General features: G+C 51.7%; 1 protein-coding gene across 5 annotated transcripts in view; it reads left to right on the forward strand.

Annotated features, from left to right (window-relative positions):
- The first annotated feature begins 368 nt into the window (after positions 1-368).
- Positions 369-15,937, forward strand: part of DIP2B (disco interacting protein 2 homolog B) — a 57,190-nt gene continuing 41,621 nt past the window's right edge. For 3 of the 5 annotated variants that reach the window (XM_039387687.1, XM_039387688.1, XM_039387690.1), the window contains exon 1: positions 2,482-2,539. In XM_039387687.1, the coding sequence (XP_039243621.1) occupies positions 2,497-2,539 (43 nt within the window). In that variant the 5' untranslated portion in view covers positions 2,482-2,496. Of the gene's footprint in view, positions 406-486; positions 527-2,481; positions 2,540-15,937 lie in introns of those variants that run through there. The other 2 variants (XM_039387689.1, XM_027732170.2) reach the window with 2 other exon arrangements.

The raw sequence follows: 15,937 nt of genomic DNA on the forward strand, positions 1-15,937 counted from the left end.
CCTGAGTGAGCAGTCAGGCAACCTGCTTTTCGCCCAGCTCCGTGTCCTTAGGGAGCAAAAAAACCAGGGAGAATTGTATCCCTGCCTGATAAAATTAGGTCTCCTGCAATCTCCCTCGGAACAGCCGGATGGATGGCTGCCTGCCTTGAAAAACATATGTTTTCATGCAGGAATAATGCATTATTCCAGCTGGGATGGCTGGTGGCTGAGTGCACCCCCAGTTTTGCCTCTGGGATCAGGGCTGATGTCACACACGGGGTCTGAAGTGCAGCAGTGGAAAAAGAATTGTTTGGGATGTTTCTCCCGCCTTTTGTCTCTCCAGAAGGATATTGTTCCTGTGCCTTCATCCTAAAGGAGCTGGGAAACGAAGCCTTTTACTGGAGATGAGGCATAAACTGCAAAGAGGTGAAGTCAGAGCCTGTATTCCTGGATTTTAGCTCACTGCACTGGAAAATTTCCTTGGGAATAGCAGCACTGGTGTTCCTCTGCTACGGGTCTAGGATGAATTTCTCTGAGAGCAGCACAGGTAGCTTTTGGGGGAAGTTCTGTTTCATCCCCTCCAGTTCTGCAGAGAGGAGGGGAAGGGACCTGCCAGAGCTCCCCTTTTCCATGGGGAAGGGACCTGCCAGAGCTCCCCTTTTCCAGAGGGAAGGGACCTACCAGAGCTCCCCTTTTCCAGAGAGAAGGGACCTACCAGAGCTCCCCTTTTCCAGAGGGAAGGGACCTGCCAGAGCTCCCCTTTTCCAGAGGGAAGGGACCTGCCAGAGCTCCCCTTTTCCAGAGGGAAGGGACCTGCCAGAGCTCCCCTTTTCCAGAGGGAAGGGACCTGCCAGAGCTCCCCTTTTCCAGAGAGAAGGGACCTGCCAGAGCTCCCCTTTTCCATAGGGAAGGGACCTGCCCGAGCTCCCCTTTTCCAGAGGGAAGGCACTGCTGTCCCTGCAGTCCCACATCCCTGTGGTACACACAGATCCCTGTGTTCCCTTGGGAATCCACCCTCACGTGGCACTTCCCCCTCCTCCTCCTCCCGAGCCACAGGAAGCTCAGGACAAGGATTTTCCTACTGCTCATTTTCCACGTGAGCCATCGCTGTGGCTGCCACCAGGATGGGCTGTGGGTGACTGTCCTTTAACACATCAGCTCTTCTTTTTGGGTGCTGGTGAACCTCTGACACAGGGAACCATTCCAGCTGGAGGCCCCTTTCCTGGCAGTGCCGTGTTTGCTCCCTGGGATCCATCAGGGTTGACCTGATGTTTTCTTTCCCTGTAATTATGAGCGAGCCCTTCTCTGGGAACAGTGATCCCAGAGAGGGGCTGAGCAGCCAGAAGAAACCCCAGGGAGGGGAAGGAGGCCTGGGGAGTTTTCTGCTCCCTTTCTAGCCAGAGGTGAGAGCAGAGCTGATGGTTGTCTGAGGTCACCCTGGGCTGGGGGGTGAGGAAGGGAGGAAGGGAACACTGTCCCTGCTGACATTCCCACTGTCCCTGCTGACATTCCCTCTGTCCCTGCTGACATTCCCTCTGTCCCTGCTGACATTCCCTCTGTCCTGACATTCCCACTGTCCCTGCTGACATTCCCACTGTCCCTGCTGACATTCCCTCTGTCCCTGCTGACATTCCCACTGTCCCTGCTGACATTCCCACTGTCCCTGCTGACATTCCCTCTGTCCCTGCTGACATTCCCACTGTCCTGACATTCCCTCTGTCCTTGCTGACATTCCCTCTGTCCCTGCTGACATTCCCTCTGTCCCTGCTGACATTCCCACTGTCCCTGCTGACATTCCCACTGTCCCTGCTGACATTCCCACTGTCCTGACATTCCCACTGTCCCTGCTGACATTCCCTCTGTCCCTGCTGACATTCCCTCTGTCCCTGCTGACATTCCCACTGTCCCTGCTGACATTCCCACTGTCCCTGCTGACATTCCCGCTCACAGTGTGCGTTGTCACCGGGATCAGGAGCAGGAGAATTCCTCCCAGGAGCTGGGAGGTGACATGGCAGATTCCAGGCTGTGATTATTCACCCTGTGCTTGGAGAGTCAGGGAGATAAAAGCTCCTGATCCTCCTCGGCGGTTCTGGGAGAGAATGAACAGATCTGCAGCTTATTAAACTGGGCTGCCTTTTATTCCCTCCCCTTGACTGAACACAAGCAGAAAATGCCTGTTCAAGGTGTTCCACTTGTGGCACTCAGGAGCTCGTGGTGTGTCCCACGGGGGGGTTGGAGCGAGGTCCTGGTGGCTCCGGTTGAGTTGACACGGGAAGGGATAAATTGTGGATAAATTCACCCAGTGTGGCATCTCCAGGCTGGAGAAATCCTCTCTGGTCCCTGCTGTGTCCTCAAGAGCTGCATCCCGGGTCTCATAACCCCAGCAGGGTTGGCTCAGGCTGCCCTCACCTCTTCCACCTCCCTCTTTCCATCTCACAGGGCCCGGAACTTTGGCAAACCAGGGGAGGGCACTTGGGGGAAACTTTTAGGAATCTGAGCTTTGTTTCCTTTAAAAAGATGCCTAAACTTTCACCTTGTTTCAGGAGCAGTGAAAGAATTTGTAAGTAACCAAATTATTAAGTGTTTTGAGACGGTTTTTTAAAGGCTTTTGTGGCAATCCCGGAAAAATACTGAACGTGAGGCTGAAACTTTTTGTGTTACAAAAAGGGAGAGCTCAGAATGGTGTAAATGTTTTTAGAGCCTGAGACCAGTGTTTATTCTTAGGGCAGAAACTCTTCAAGCGATCCCTTGTGGATTTAAAAAAAAAAAAAAAAGAAAAAAGAACAATTCTTATTGTGACAGGAACGAAACCCCCCCGTTCTTACGCAGTTCGGGGCTGGAAAAGGGGGAAGTCTCCTTGTTTTGTGTTCCCAGGCGGGAAGGGGAGATGCCCAGGGCTGAGGTGAGGGGCTGGGTCACAGACCAGGGCACAGCAGACCCTGGGACACGTTTTCTCTCCCTCTGGGACATTTGCAGGTCACCAGCGATGTCTCAGGGTGCTGGGAATTTGAATTTTGAGGGGGTTTCTCAGTGATGCTGATGGTGAGTTTTGGTTGAACGTGATGTAATTTCTTGTGGAATTTCTCCTCTCTGCTTTAAACTTCTCGAGCCCTCCTGGAAAACACCCCAAATGTAAAAAGTCCTGGGGTGCAGGAAAAAAAAAAAAAGTCAATTATTGAGTCCCAAATAGGGAGAATCGAGGATGAAGGCGAAGCAAATGAGTCAGATATAAATAATCCCATTATGTCTTGGCTGCAGCCACACCTAGAAACCTTGAGCAAACATTTCTGTTTGGTTATTCCCGTGTTTGATACACTTTGCTTGTTAAGTCCTGTTTTAAAATTGCAGCATGTAAAAAGTTGTGTAGAGCCAGTCCCCATTAACATTAAAGACTCGGGAACGTTGTTTCAGATCACTCTGACCAGAAGCACAGAGGCCTGAGCTGGAACATAGTTCATTTGCTCTGATATTATCCCAAAAATCAGAAAAATCCATAACCCTGGAGCCGGGTTGTTGCCTTGGAAGGCTTTCAGGGCAATTCTTTTTGCAGTAGGCCTTTAAAAAAAAATGTCTGGCTGGAAGAGCAAACAGGAAGATGTAATTACCCTTTGCTTTTTGTGTGTCAAATCCTCATTCATTGGACACTTTTAGGAGCAGCTCCTTGGAGCATGGAAGGTGCAAGGAAAAGCACTTGGATCCAGCAGAGTCCTGAGTGGTGTGTTGGGATTGATGTCCTGTGTTTTAGGGGGTAGTTACTCACCTCAGAGTGTGGGTTTCAGGGTTGATAAGCTGATTTTTAATACATCTGAACAAAGCCACTTTTCCAGGGGTGACTGGGAATTGGGATCCCTTCCCTGCAGGGATCCCAGTTATCTGTGGGATGGGAAGGTGGCTTCTGGTGATGAACCCGATGGGAAGAGCCAAATGGAAATCCAGGTTCACGTCCTGGCAGCTCTCAGGGATGTATTTCTGGAGCCTCACACTCATCAGTGTTGAGTTTGCAGCAAAGGGGGCTCTTTCTCCCCTTCCAGAGATTTAGATGGATTCAAGGAAGCAACGAGGGAGGAGGGCACGGAATAAGGTGGAGGGTGGTGATAAAAGTTCTCCAGGATGCCAGAACTTGGCCTCTTCTCCCAGGAAAGTGATTCCTTGTTCTGTTCTGGTGTGAGATGACAGGACACCTTCCTGGGGATGTTTAAAATGACAGGACACCTTCCTGGGGATGTTTAAAATGACAGGACACCTTCCTGGGAGCAGTGGGATGGTGCGAGCACGGGGGTGTCCTGTGGCACCACGGGCACACTCCTCTCCCAGGGAGGCACGAGGGTTTGGGCACGAGGATGAAAGGAAAGGCTTGGCTGGAGAACCAGGGGGAGGAGTAAATAGTTTTCCATGAGAGTTTGGCTCCAGGTTCTGGAGGATCTGGGAGCTCTCCTGCCCCACAGCCTCGGGGTTGTGCCGGTGCAGCCGCTCCGGGGTCTGGGGGGAGGAGCTCCCAGAGATTCCCAGTGTTGCTGTGGGATCCTTGACACCAAGAGAGGAGTCCAAGAAAGGGAGAGGGAGAGGGATAGCAAAGTGGGGAGATCTGGGAGGTGCCAGAGCTGGTTCTTCTGTGATTCCATCAAGAGGAATTATTGCAGAAGAGCTTTGGGTTCCTGAGGACGAGTCCCCGGGAGTTACTGTCACACACTGGGATGAGCTCGCAGCCCTTGGATCCTTTCCACCTTTTAAAGGGATTGTTTGAAGCTGTTTTCATGGATCCCTACTTGAAAGGTGGATTTCTGCTCCTTCAGCACATTCTGCCCCAAGCAGTCGCAGACAGATCCGTGTCTTAACTCACTAAACCAGTTAATGGTGGAGCTGGGAGCACACTGGTGGAACTGGGAGCACTGGGAGCACGTTTCTGTCTCCCTGGGACACTGGGGGAGGGATGGAGCGTGCTGGCCCTTCCAGGGAGAGTTCCCTGGCCCAGGGGAAAGAGCTGACCGGGGGTTTCCTGTGCTGCCCTTTCCCTGGGATGGTGCTGGGTGCGAATTCCAGGCCTTATCAGGGGCTGGGAGGCACATCTGGAGAGGAAGGAGCAAAGTGCCAACTGCTGCCAGCCTCTGTCGGGCACTGAGGGAATCCTGTGCCCGTTTGGACACTGGTGCAGCCCCCAGGGCCTTTCTCTGGGAAGGACACGGATGCAGCAGCCTGGAAGTGATGGGCACTTCTGCACGTCAGGCTCCATCAGCTCTTGGGTTGGAATTTGAGGATCCCGGGCTGGATTCCCGGGGTTTTCCTGCCGTGGGTCTGTCAGGAGAGCACTGACCCCTGTGTTGGAGCAGATCTGAGCTGTGACCCCCCCCTCTGCTCACACGTGTCCCCAGCAGGCAGGTGGGAAGGGTCTCTGCCTCTCTGGGATGAATGACTGGCTGCTCCATGGGATGAATTCCTCGCTGCCAGTGTGTGGGAATGAAAAGGAGAGACCAGCTGGAGGATGGAGATGAGCCTCAGTTCTGACCTGGAGCAGCCGAGCCCATCGGGATCAGGCAGGTTCCCCTGTTCACATCTCTGCCATCTCCCTTTGCTCTGCGTGGAAAGAAGGTTTTGGGCTGATTTGTGGCTGTCAGGGCACAAAACCACAAATCACTTTGGTGATTTTGGGGGTGATTTGTGGCTGTCAGGGCAGGCTGCTCAGGACTGCAGGCCTGTCAACCCAGCAGATGATTTTTGGCAGGCGTTTTCTGGGCCAGGGGTTTTCGTGTTCCTCCTTTCAGAGCTCTTGACATGAAATATTCAGCCCCTGCCTGTGCACAGCACGGTTGCTTCAGGTGGCCAGACCCCTGAGCACATCCTGCATTTGTGGCTTCCTCCATGGAAATGGGGGGATGTCTCCATGGAAATGGGGGGATGTCTCCATGGGAATGGGGGCCCCTCACGTGGCGCTTCGGGGTCTCGGGAGGAGTTTTGTTGTGTCTTCCCCCCCAGCAGAACCAGGGCTGGAGGGAGCAGCTCCCCAGAGTTTCCTGAGGGGCCACAGCCCAGGGGTGTCTTCTCTGGATGCTCCAGGTTGGCTGTCACCGAGGTCAGGGCTGTGTTTGGTGGGAGCTTCTCAGCTGGGAGTCCCCCCCAGGAGTTTATTTATTTTCTTTCTGCATTTCTCAGGCAGTTCTGTGTTGTGCTTCCAGAATCCCAGTGCTAGAGAAGAAACAACCCTGTTGTGCTTCCAGAATCCCAGTGCTAGAGAAGAAACAGTCCTGTTGTGCGGGGGGAGACTGGAGGGAAGTGGTTGTTTGATTTCCCCAACATTTCTCTTGAGGGGCTGTTACGTAGCGTGGCACGAACTTCACTCCCATGGAACATCTGGAGTCAGCAGAGAAGTCCTGGAGAACAAACTGGAGGGCAGAGATCCAACCCAGAGATCCACAGCCCTCCTTTCTCAGAGGTTTTGCTTGATTGCAAGTTTTCTGTTTGGCCGTGAATCCTTTACTTTCTTGGCAGAGTGTCTTGTCTTTAAATTATTGCTGTCAACACGTCCTTGGCCCTTCCTGCCCCTCCAACCCCCCCAAACTGTGCAGAGCTGCTCTGGTTGGCTGGGAGAGGCCTCAGTGCTTGCAGCTGAGAGCAAAGCCTGCTGTGAACATCATCTTTTATCCCAGAGAGATGAGCATCTCCCTGGTAATGTTCCATTGACACCCCTGGTTCTCCAAACAGGGGGTGTTTGATATCCAGTGATTATGGCTCCATTAGGCACAGGGACAGATGGTTCCTGCCCAAGCACTTCTCATGTTGTCATTTCCAGGCAGGAATTAGAAGGGGAGGTGGAATTCTCTTCCGTGGAAGGTCCCGTGGGCTGTGGTGGAGGAGGAAGGGAATGCCTGGAATCACAGAACCATGGGCTGGTTGGGGTTGGAGGGGACCTTAAGGCTCATCCAGCCATGGATTCCACCCTGCCCTTCCCAGCAGGGATGCTGTGGGACTGGGATCCCCACGAATGACTCTGACACAAAGTTAATTTAACATTTCACACCCTCTTACTTTGCTTTTTCGGGTGATGCTTTTGTTGAGTTTGGCCTCATTTATTTTTTTCTTAGGTTTGAGGTTGTTGTTTTTTTTTTTTTCTGGACATTTTAGAGTAGCCCATGCCTGGAGAGAATTTAGCTGGCAGGATCTTTTCCAGTGAGTTCAAAGTCTTGGGTGTCTGTTTGCCACGACTTTTTTGCATAGTAATAAAACCAGGCTAATTCTGGAGAATTAAGTGCTAATGGGAAATAAAGCAATAAAGATTAGTTTGTTGTTGAAAGTAATTCTGCTTCCACCTTGGAGGGACCTTGGTTAGTGCTGAGAGAAACTGCACAGTCACCTCTGCTTGAAATTTAGCACGGAGTGAAAAATTAAAATATGATCTCACTCTCATTAAAATTAGGTAATTGATGTCATCATTCAATTACAAGGTTTTTTAGGAGCTTTTGACAAGTCTTTCCAGGTTGTTATTAAGACCTGACCAAGGATCCTTAAACTGGAGGGGAATGGGGACAGTTCTCTGGGAGGTAACAGGGAGGTAAAGGAGCATCCCAGGAAAATCCCCAGCCAGGAAAGGCAGCCCTGAACTCCTGAAGGCAGAGCCACCAGTGTCCTCCTCCTTTGGGGAGATTCCAGCTCTTTTCATCCCTTGCTCTGGGCTGCAGAGAGCTGGAGTGGCAGAGGAGAACTCGGGGGGGTGGTTTTGTGCTGGCTTCATCATTTCCAGGGCATGAATATTTAATTCAGGCTTCTTAAAGCTTTTAGCAGATTTTGCCAGGCTGCTTCCTGGGCTGGTGGATGTGAGGACAACTGGAGAGAGCCTTTGGGGTGGAAATGGGCTTTATTTGTTTGGATTTGTGGCTGAAATGCTTTTAAGGAGCTCGTCCTGTTCCCGTGAGTGACTTTGCCACCACTTCTGGTGGCCTTTCAGTGCAGGAGCTGGTTTGGCCTGACAAACATTTGGGAACCAGTTTAGGGATTGATTGGGGGGTTTTTCCCCTCTGTGCAGCCGCCAGTTTTATTTACCAGGGAACAGTTTCTTTCCAGCTGACCAGTGTTTGTTCAAAAGAATTTGTTTTCAGGAGTTTTTCATCTACCTACTGCTTTCGAGGGGAACGTGTTTGTTTTTTCTTGCCTTTTTTTTTGTTGCAAATAAACCCCCAATGAGTTTATTTTCGCTGCATCCAAGGTCTGTGGCCTTGGGGGTTGCAGAGACACCAGACAGAACAACCTGCTGGGTGATTTGGGTGCATTGAGGTGTTTGCTCACTGCCAGGTGTAAACCAGGTGTAAACCAGGAGTAAACCAGGTGTAAACCACCTTTCCTTCCCAGCAGATTTTGGAGCAGTTTGGGACCCTGGAGCAGCTCCTCAGGTAGGGCCGGGCTGGGGAGGAATCCAGGGATGTTGCTCAGCCTCTCTGGAGATGTTGGAGTTACTGTGTGAACAGCTGTCCAGAGCTTTGTGGGTTTTTGGGAGCCCCAGTTCCCTGAGCATCCCAAGAAGGGGGTTTCAGGGTCGTTTTTTGTGCTCACTCCACCGTCACCTTCTGCTTTCTTTGTCACTGGGGAAGAATGAACAAGGTGGAAGCTCGTCCTGTGGAGCTGGGTGAGAAAATGTGACCTCAGAACCAGCTTTTTAACGGGGTTGCAGTGGCACATTTTGTAATAAATCACACGGGATCCCCCAGGGAAAAGCCCTCAGAGATCATCAAGTCCAGCCCGTGCCCCATCCCCACCTTGTCCCCCTGTGACACATCCTTGGACACCTCCAGGGTTGGGGACTCCAAACCTCCCGGGGCAGCCCCTTCCAGTGCAAGAACATTGCACTGTAAATAATTCCTGGGTTAATTTGTTGTTAAAGACCGAAGTTTTCAAGCTAATTCACATCTGTAACTGCCCAATCTTCCTTTTTTTTTTTTTTTTGGTGAGCCTCTTTGTTCGTTTTGTTTGTGTTCTTTTTCTCCCCGTCGAGTTGCTGACTCTGTGCTCTTAAATAATCCCGCTGATTTCTCCACACTTCCTTCCCCCTGCGAGAGAGACATGTGAGAATTCAGTTTATTTGAATTGGAAGAGGAGACTCTGCACCCTGAGAGAGGCCACGGGAGGAAAAATCCTCTGTCAGGAGCTGCCGTGGGTTTGGAAATGGCTGCTGAAATGAGACCTTTCGTACTTTGAAGCCTGGTTTTTTTAGCTTTGAAGTCCACTGGTGTCGGTGTAGGAGGGATATTTGTCTTCCCAGCTGTGTGAAAACACGCTGTGGCAGCAGTGATGTTCTGACAGGAGGCGAGAAAACTCCGTGTGTGAGGATGTTGCTGTTTGGAACGTCAGAAATGGGACAATAAACTGATTTACTCCTCCTCATGACCACAGCAGGATCTCCCTGCTTTAAAGGGCCGCTCTGTGTCAAAAAGGGAATGCCATTCCCTTTAAAGAGCTCTGAATGTGCTTTATTAATTAGGGAACAGGGTGTGTTTTCCCAGGAAGGAGCCGGGTTCGGTGGCTCCGGGGTGGGTTTGGATCGTTGGAGCTCGGGGGGGTTCTCCTGAGTTTTGCTCCTTATTTTGCTCTTCCACTCAGCTTTAGAGGCTTTCACAGGAGAAGGATCTGCCACCTCCTGCTCTCCAGCCCGGAACAAAGCTCTGCTGAAGGAGGCAATGGCCCTGCCCTGAGAGCCCTTGGACGGGAGTCGCTCCTGGCGCGATCCGTCCCGGCCGGAGCCGACGGGATAATAATGGGCTTCCTTGGGCCTGCTGGGGCCGGGCCAGGAGGGTTTCCTTGGCACTGACATTCCTCAGGGAGCCCTGCATGGGATGTCAACACGACTAAAAGCTTCAGGGCCCGGAATGTGCTGCTCCTGCCAGGCCGTGCAGGGCGTTTTTCTCCTGCTCCTTCTGTTGAAATCTTCTTTCCCAGGCTCGGGTGGGCTCCTCATTCCAGGCTGGGCAGGGTCCCAGGCTGCTCTTATTCCCAGGAATACGGCTCTGGCTTGGGATGGGGGGGTGCAGAGCAGGGTTTAGGGGTGTTGAAGGAGGTGCTTTGGTTCCCACTGGTCAGGCTTGAAGGGAAGGACTGGGAAGGCCAAGCCCAGCTCCGGGAGCTGCCTCTGCCAGGAACACGTCGGGAATTCGGTGGGAGTTCCCACCAGCCAAATTACGGGTGTCACACACTAATTGGAGGCTGGTAAAAGTTTAATAATTGTATTGCTTTGCCTTTAAGTAGTGGGATCCTGCTCTGGTGACTAATCCTGTTTAATAGTGACTGTCCTCGAGTGAGCACTTTGGAGAGAGCTCTGCAGGGACTGGGGGTTGTGCTTCAGATTCCAGTGCTTTGGGAAAAACAACATCTTTTGCTCTCTTGAGCAGCCACCACTTTTCTGCTGCTCTTTCTGTGGAATGGGAGTGACATCCTATGGGTACACACTTGGCACTGTCCCCGTGGGAAGGCCAGGGCGGGAGGGATGGAGGACCCACCTCTGACCTCCTGATTTTGGAAAAATTCCTTCTTGCAATTGATTTTTTTGGTGTTGGTTGGCTGGTTCTGTTTTTTTGAGCTGGGTTTTGTTTGAGGAGGGATCTCGTAAGTGCCAGTGCTTTCCTCAAGATCCCTCTCTTTGTTTCATCGTGCACAGTCATCGACCTCCTCGCCCTGTGACTCGGAATAGCATTTTCCCATCTGGAAATACATCATTACTCTGCAGGGTGAGGTGGTGCCAACTGGGTTAGTGCTCTGGAAGGCTGTGTTTAAGGGCAGGTCAGAGTTGCTGAACACTTGGTTTGAGCAGCTGTGTTTGATCACCAGATAGGGCAATAATTGCTCTTCACTTCTTTCTCCTCCCCTCCTTGCATCTTGTTCAAGGATTTAATGAAGCGAAGTGACTTTGGGTCTGGTTGAGCTGAGCCAGGCTGGGCACCCAAAATGCCTCTTGGGATGGTTGGAGAAGGTTTGGAGGAGAGTTCCCAGCAAGGAGTTGCCTGTGGCACTTGCCTTATGCTAAAAACTGAAGCCAAGAGAATGATTAAATGTTGGCACCCGAGAGCCGTGAAAAGGTGGGCGACAGGAACTGTGTGTGGGATTAAAAGCCACAGTGACTTCTATTTTAGTCTCTTTGGGTTGCCTGTGTGGTTTTGGCTTTATTTTTATTCCTGGGCTAAAACCAGGCTCGATTTGGAAAATCATCTGTCCACACTTGTGGACACTTTCTGCCCTGTGGAGAAAGTGCAAAGTGCCGGGACGGGCGAGTGTTGCTGGGAAAGCTCTGGTTGGGCTGGACAGGCAGCTCCTGGCAGAGGGTTTTATCAGCACTCCCAGCTCGGATCGGTCCCTCTGGACCTGCAGGGAGGTGATGCTGTACCTGAATCAGGTGCTGAGTCACGGGGCTGTCACAGAGTTCACTCATTTCCTGGGGAACTTTTCCGAGGGGGGTTTGTGCCGGGGGTTGAGTCCCTGGGAGTTCCTGTCTGTGAGCAGGAGGTTTAGTCAGCAAAGGGAATCAGGAGTCCTGTGAGCAGGAGGCTTAGTCAGCAAAGGGAATTAGTCAGGGCACAATCACCTCGGTGGGTTTTTTTTCTTGCTCTGTTATCTTGCTTTACTCAGCCCCTGAGTGCAGCTGGTTCTTGGGAACGGTGTTTGACACCATCTGTGTGTCCTCTGCAAACAGTTCTGGGGTGACAAACTGTGCAGCCTCTGAACTCACACAGTTCTTGTTGGCTGCTGATTAAAAATAGATGAAAACATTTCTCCTGAACAGGTTTTGGGAAGTCCTGTTCGTGACAAAGCCTTGGGTTTGTGCCCTTTGTAGCACCCAGGAGGGAAAATGCATTTCCCCCCTCCCATGACAAGTGGTAGCTATTTAAAAAGATTTTTAGGGTTTTTTTTCCCCAGGATGGGGGGGTTACATGCAAGATTTATTATTTGTGTGTGTGGGATTCAGCTGTTTATGTGCATGTGCTGCACATAAGTTTTATGGGTAACATGTAAAATTTATGTGGCTGCACTTTGCAGTGGAATTATCTCCCATAAAGTTGGCGGGTGATAGGATTTTTTTTCCAGGTTGGAGGAGGCAGCTGAGCAGAGCTTGCATTTCAGGGCTAGTGGTGGTTTTGAAGGGTTTGTCTCGGAGAGTTTTGGGAGCCTTTTTTCAAAAAAACATTTTACCTTTTGTAAAGGAAGAGAGAAGAACAAGACAGAAACTTTGCTGCTGCGGAGCTGGATGACGTGGATGTGGGGTGAGGAAAATGTGACCTCAGAACCGGCTTTTTAACAAGGAGCTGGTGGCACCTCCTCGAAAACTGGTCACCCCCAGCTCAGGGGGAGGACAGAGCCCTGTCCTGAGCTCACCCCCTTGGGTGATGCATCACATATGGCCTGGAAGATTATTGCTGGAAATACCCGGCCCAGACGGGTGACTCGAGGACAGAGGATCTGCTGCCGCTGCCAGATAAAGACATTCCTTCAGGAGCTGGATGGATTGCTCCCAGTCAAAACAAGGCAGAAAAACTGTCAAGGTTTGAGGCAAGTGAGTGACCCCGGGGTGAAGAGCACCTTGTGACCCGAAACGACCCAGACGTGGCGCAGGAACCTCGTCCTGGGGAAATAACAAACGTCGGGATTAAAACGGGTTTTAATCTGGTGAAAGAAACGCTCCTAAGCCTCCAGAAAAAGGGGTTTGGGGAGTGGAGAACAGAGTGCCCACAGTGCCGGGGCCAAGCCCGCTTGTTCTGTGTGTGTAAATTAATCTGGAGCTGATCTGTCTGTGAAACTTTTAGCACCAGAACTGTAGCAGTTTAATGCTGGTGCCCAACAAACGCAGCTTTGTGAGCAGGGCTGGGCTCTCAGTGCCCTTTTCATGCTCCTGATGGGAACAGAATGGTGCTGTTAAAGGGGAACTGCAGAGCCAAACCCGTGCTCCTTGATTTGCTGACGTTTGGGGCTTTTTTTTTTTTTTGGTGACAGAGAGAGTTGAGAAAGGCATTTATTTCTTTCAAGAAATCACACTTTTTTTCTGGAAGGCTGTTAGTATTATCTCCGAGGAGGAAACCTGATATACAGCTTCACCCAAAGGAAGGAGGAGGAATCTTTGAAGATGCATCATCCTTTGGCCTCAGACAGAAGGAGGCAATTGTCTAAACTTGTCTCAAACGTAGGTTTTGTGCCGCAGTTGTAGCCAAAGAGTGGTAGGAGTGTAAGGCCATTCCACAGGTACAGCCTGTTTGAACACACAGCCTGGGGAAAAAAAAGGTTTAAACGTCGTGTTTTGGGCTGCTGGAGCCTGGGATTGAGATGTCCCAGCTTGTAACCCTTGGAGAGAGAGTGAGGGATGTCCAGAAGGTGCCAGTCCTCCAGGAAAATCACAGAATCCCAGAGTGGTTTGGGTGGGAAGGGAACTTAAAGCTCATCCAGTCCCACCCCCTGCCATGGGCAGGGACACCTCCCACCAGCCCAGGTTGCTCCAACCTGGCCTGGGACACTTGCAGGGATCCAGGGGCAGCCACAGCTTCTCTGGGCAACCTGTGCCAGGGCCTGCCCACCCTCCCAGGGAGGGATTTCTTCTGTAGGAAAGAAAACCAGCTGTAAATACACAAATATGTGACAACAGCATTGCTTACTGAGTGCTGGACAGGTGGGTTTGTGCCCATTTTCTGCCCAGGCCACAAGTGCACTCAGTCCTCACTCGGGGTTTCTCAGAGGTGCCTCCTGCCACTCCAGTCACGCTCGAAACACGTTTTATCTGCAGCAAAAGAACGTTCTGGGCTTCCAGCAGCACTTCTGGGTTTCCCTGTCTCCTGGTCAGGGCCAGGTAATGACTGGGTAATCCAAACCCAAGCCCTGCAGACCCAGGCTGTGTGTTCTGTTCTTTCAGAGCAGGTCCAAGGTGATAAAAACCACCCAAGGGGAGACGTCGCCTGTCCCGTGCCTGGAGATCAATAAGGGAACAGGCAAGAAAGGCAAAGTCAGCAGGTCATTTCTGGGGTTGAGAGGTGAAAAGCAGCTGTGGCAGTGCTCATGGAATAATGTCATTAGTTCTGTTATAACCTCATTATGGCACTTGCCCTCAGCAGAGTGGCTGCCTGTGTTTTGGGGCTGCTGGAAGTACCGGAAGCGCTGCCACGATTCCCACAAAGTGCTGGAAAACATCAACAGGGTTTTTTTTTTTGTTGTTGTTGTTGTTGGTTTTTTTTTTTCCCCTTTAAGAGCACACAAACATTTTTTTAAAACTGCACACAAACTGCTTTCAGATTGGAACCCTTCCCTTGCTCAGGCCCAGGCTTTGTTGGGGAGATGCTGTTGCGCTACGTGATCATTTTCCTTAATTTCTCCACTGTGGTAATTATGGTTTTGTTAGACAGTAAATGATTCAGTGTTCCATGGGGGAAGGGGGAGCAGGGATGTTGAAAGAGGAGCATTGTCTGAGCACAGCAGGATTAGCTGGTGTTACCACCTTGCACTGATTGAGCACCACTGGTGAGCAAAGATCATCAGCGCTAATTGCCCAAAAGCCGCCCTGGCGTCACCGGGCGCTGAGTGAGGCTCCCCGGGATCCTCCGGAGGCTCCAGAGGCTCCAGGCTCCTCTGCTGCAGGATTTGAATACAGGTGGAACATCCAGGCTGCCCAGGTGGCCCTTCCCTTGGCTCCCCTGGGCTCTGCCATGGCCAGGTCGAGCCTTTCTCTGCCGCTCCCGGCGATCGGAAACGTCCTGGTTGGGTTTGAGGATCAGTTCTGGATTTTCCCTCGGGAAATTGGGAGAGTCAGATTAAAAAATTAACCTCAGGATCCATTTTGGTTTTTGGACATTTTCCTAGGGAATTCTGTCTCTCAGGTGTGCACTTGTGTAATCCCAAACAAGCAGGGCCTCGCGGGTTCCCTCACGGAGGTGTTGGCAGTCGGGATTGTTGTCCGGGCATTCCACGTGAGGAAAGTCCCTGTTCCTTGGTCGTGTCTGCAAAACACAGATGTTGATTTCTGTTCTGAATCCCCAGAAGGGCATCTCAGGTGTGTTTGCAAGACCTGCTGGGTCGTGCAGAGTAGGATTTCTTTAGGTTCTTCTTTTAAAGCTGGCGGAGGAGCAGGAGAAGGTTTCTCACGTGTTGGGGTGGGGGTAGAGCTTTGCTTTGGGTGGGAGGTGGAAAAACTCTTGAGTTTGGGTAATGCAGTGAGGGAAATGGTTGTGTGTGGAGCTGCTGAACTGGATTGTCCGGCGTGGTTTGACAGGCTGAGAGAGCTGGGCAAGAGAAGGTTGTGTGGAGACCTCACAGCCCCTTCCAGGGTCTGAAGGGGCTACAGGGAAGCCAGAGAGGGACTTTTCATCAGGAACTGGAGTGACAGGATGAGGGCAAATGGGTTCAAACTGACAGAGGTTAGTTTTAGGTTGGATATTGGGAAGAAATTCCTCCCTGGGAGGGTGGGGAGGCCCTGGCACAGGTTGCCCAGAGAAACTGTGGCTGCCCCTGGATCCCTGGAAGTGCCCAAGGCCTGGTTGGAGCAACCTGGGCTAGTGGAAGGTGTCCCTGCCCATGGCAGGGGGTGGGAATGAGATGATTTTGAAGGTCCCTTCCCACCCCAATGATTCCATGGTTTCAGTGGCCGGGGGGCTGTGTTTGCACCTGCCCTGGCCCGGGGTTACCTGTGGGGGCTGAAGACGACGGTGCCGTCACTGCAGCAGTGACAGGAAGGAAGAAGAGCCTCTTCCTCCCCCCCAGCAGCAGCTCAGCTCGCTGCCATGTGCTCTCCAAAACACCCTGGAGCTGCTTCCCTTTGAGCAGAGCCCCATTTCCTGCGTGGGGCCCCCTCAGCTCGGGACATGGATAAATATAGACTGACCCCAACAGCGATGGTTGGGGCTGGGAGGGAGCCAGGAGGGCGTCCCAGCACGGTTTGTGTTGGTGATTTCTCCCCCAGGAGTGAACAAACCCCGTTGGGAAGCCCAGTTGTCAGCTCTCACTGGTTCTTTGCAGT

The sequence above is a fragment of the Pipra filicauda genome, unplaced genomic scaffold (genome assembly GCF_003945595.2).
Source record: "Pipra filicauda isolate LSUMZ 115617 unplaced genomic scaffold, ASM394559v2 scaffold582_size373904_pilon, whole genome shotgun sequence".
Taxonomy (NCBI): domain Eukaryota; kingdom Metazoa; phylum Chordata; class Aves; order Passeriformes; family Pipridae; genus Pipra; species Pipra filicauda.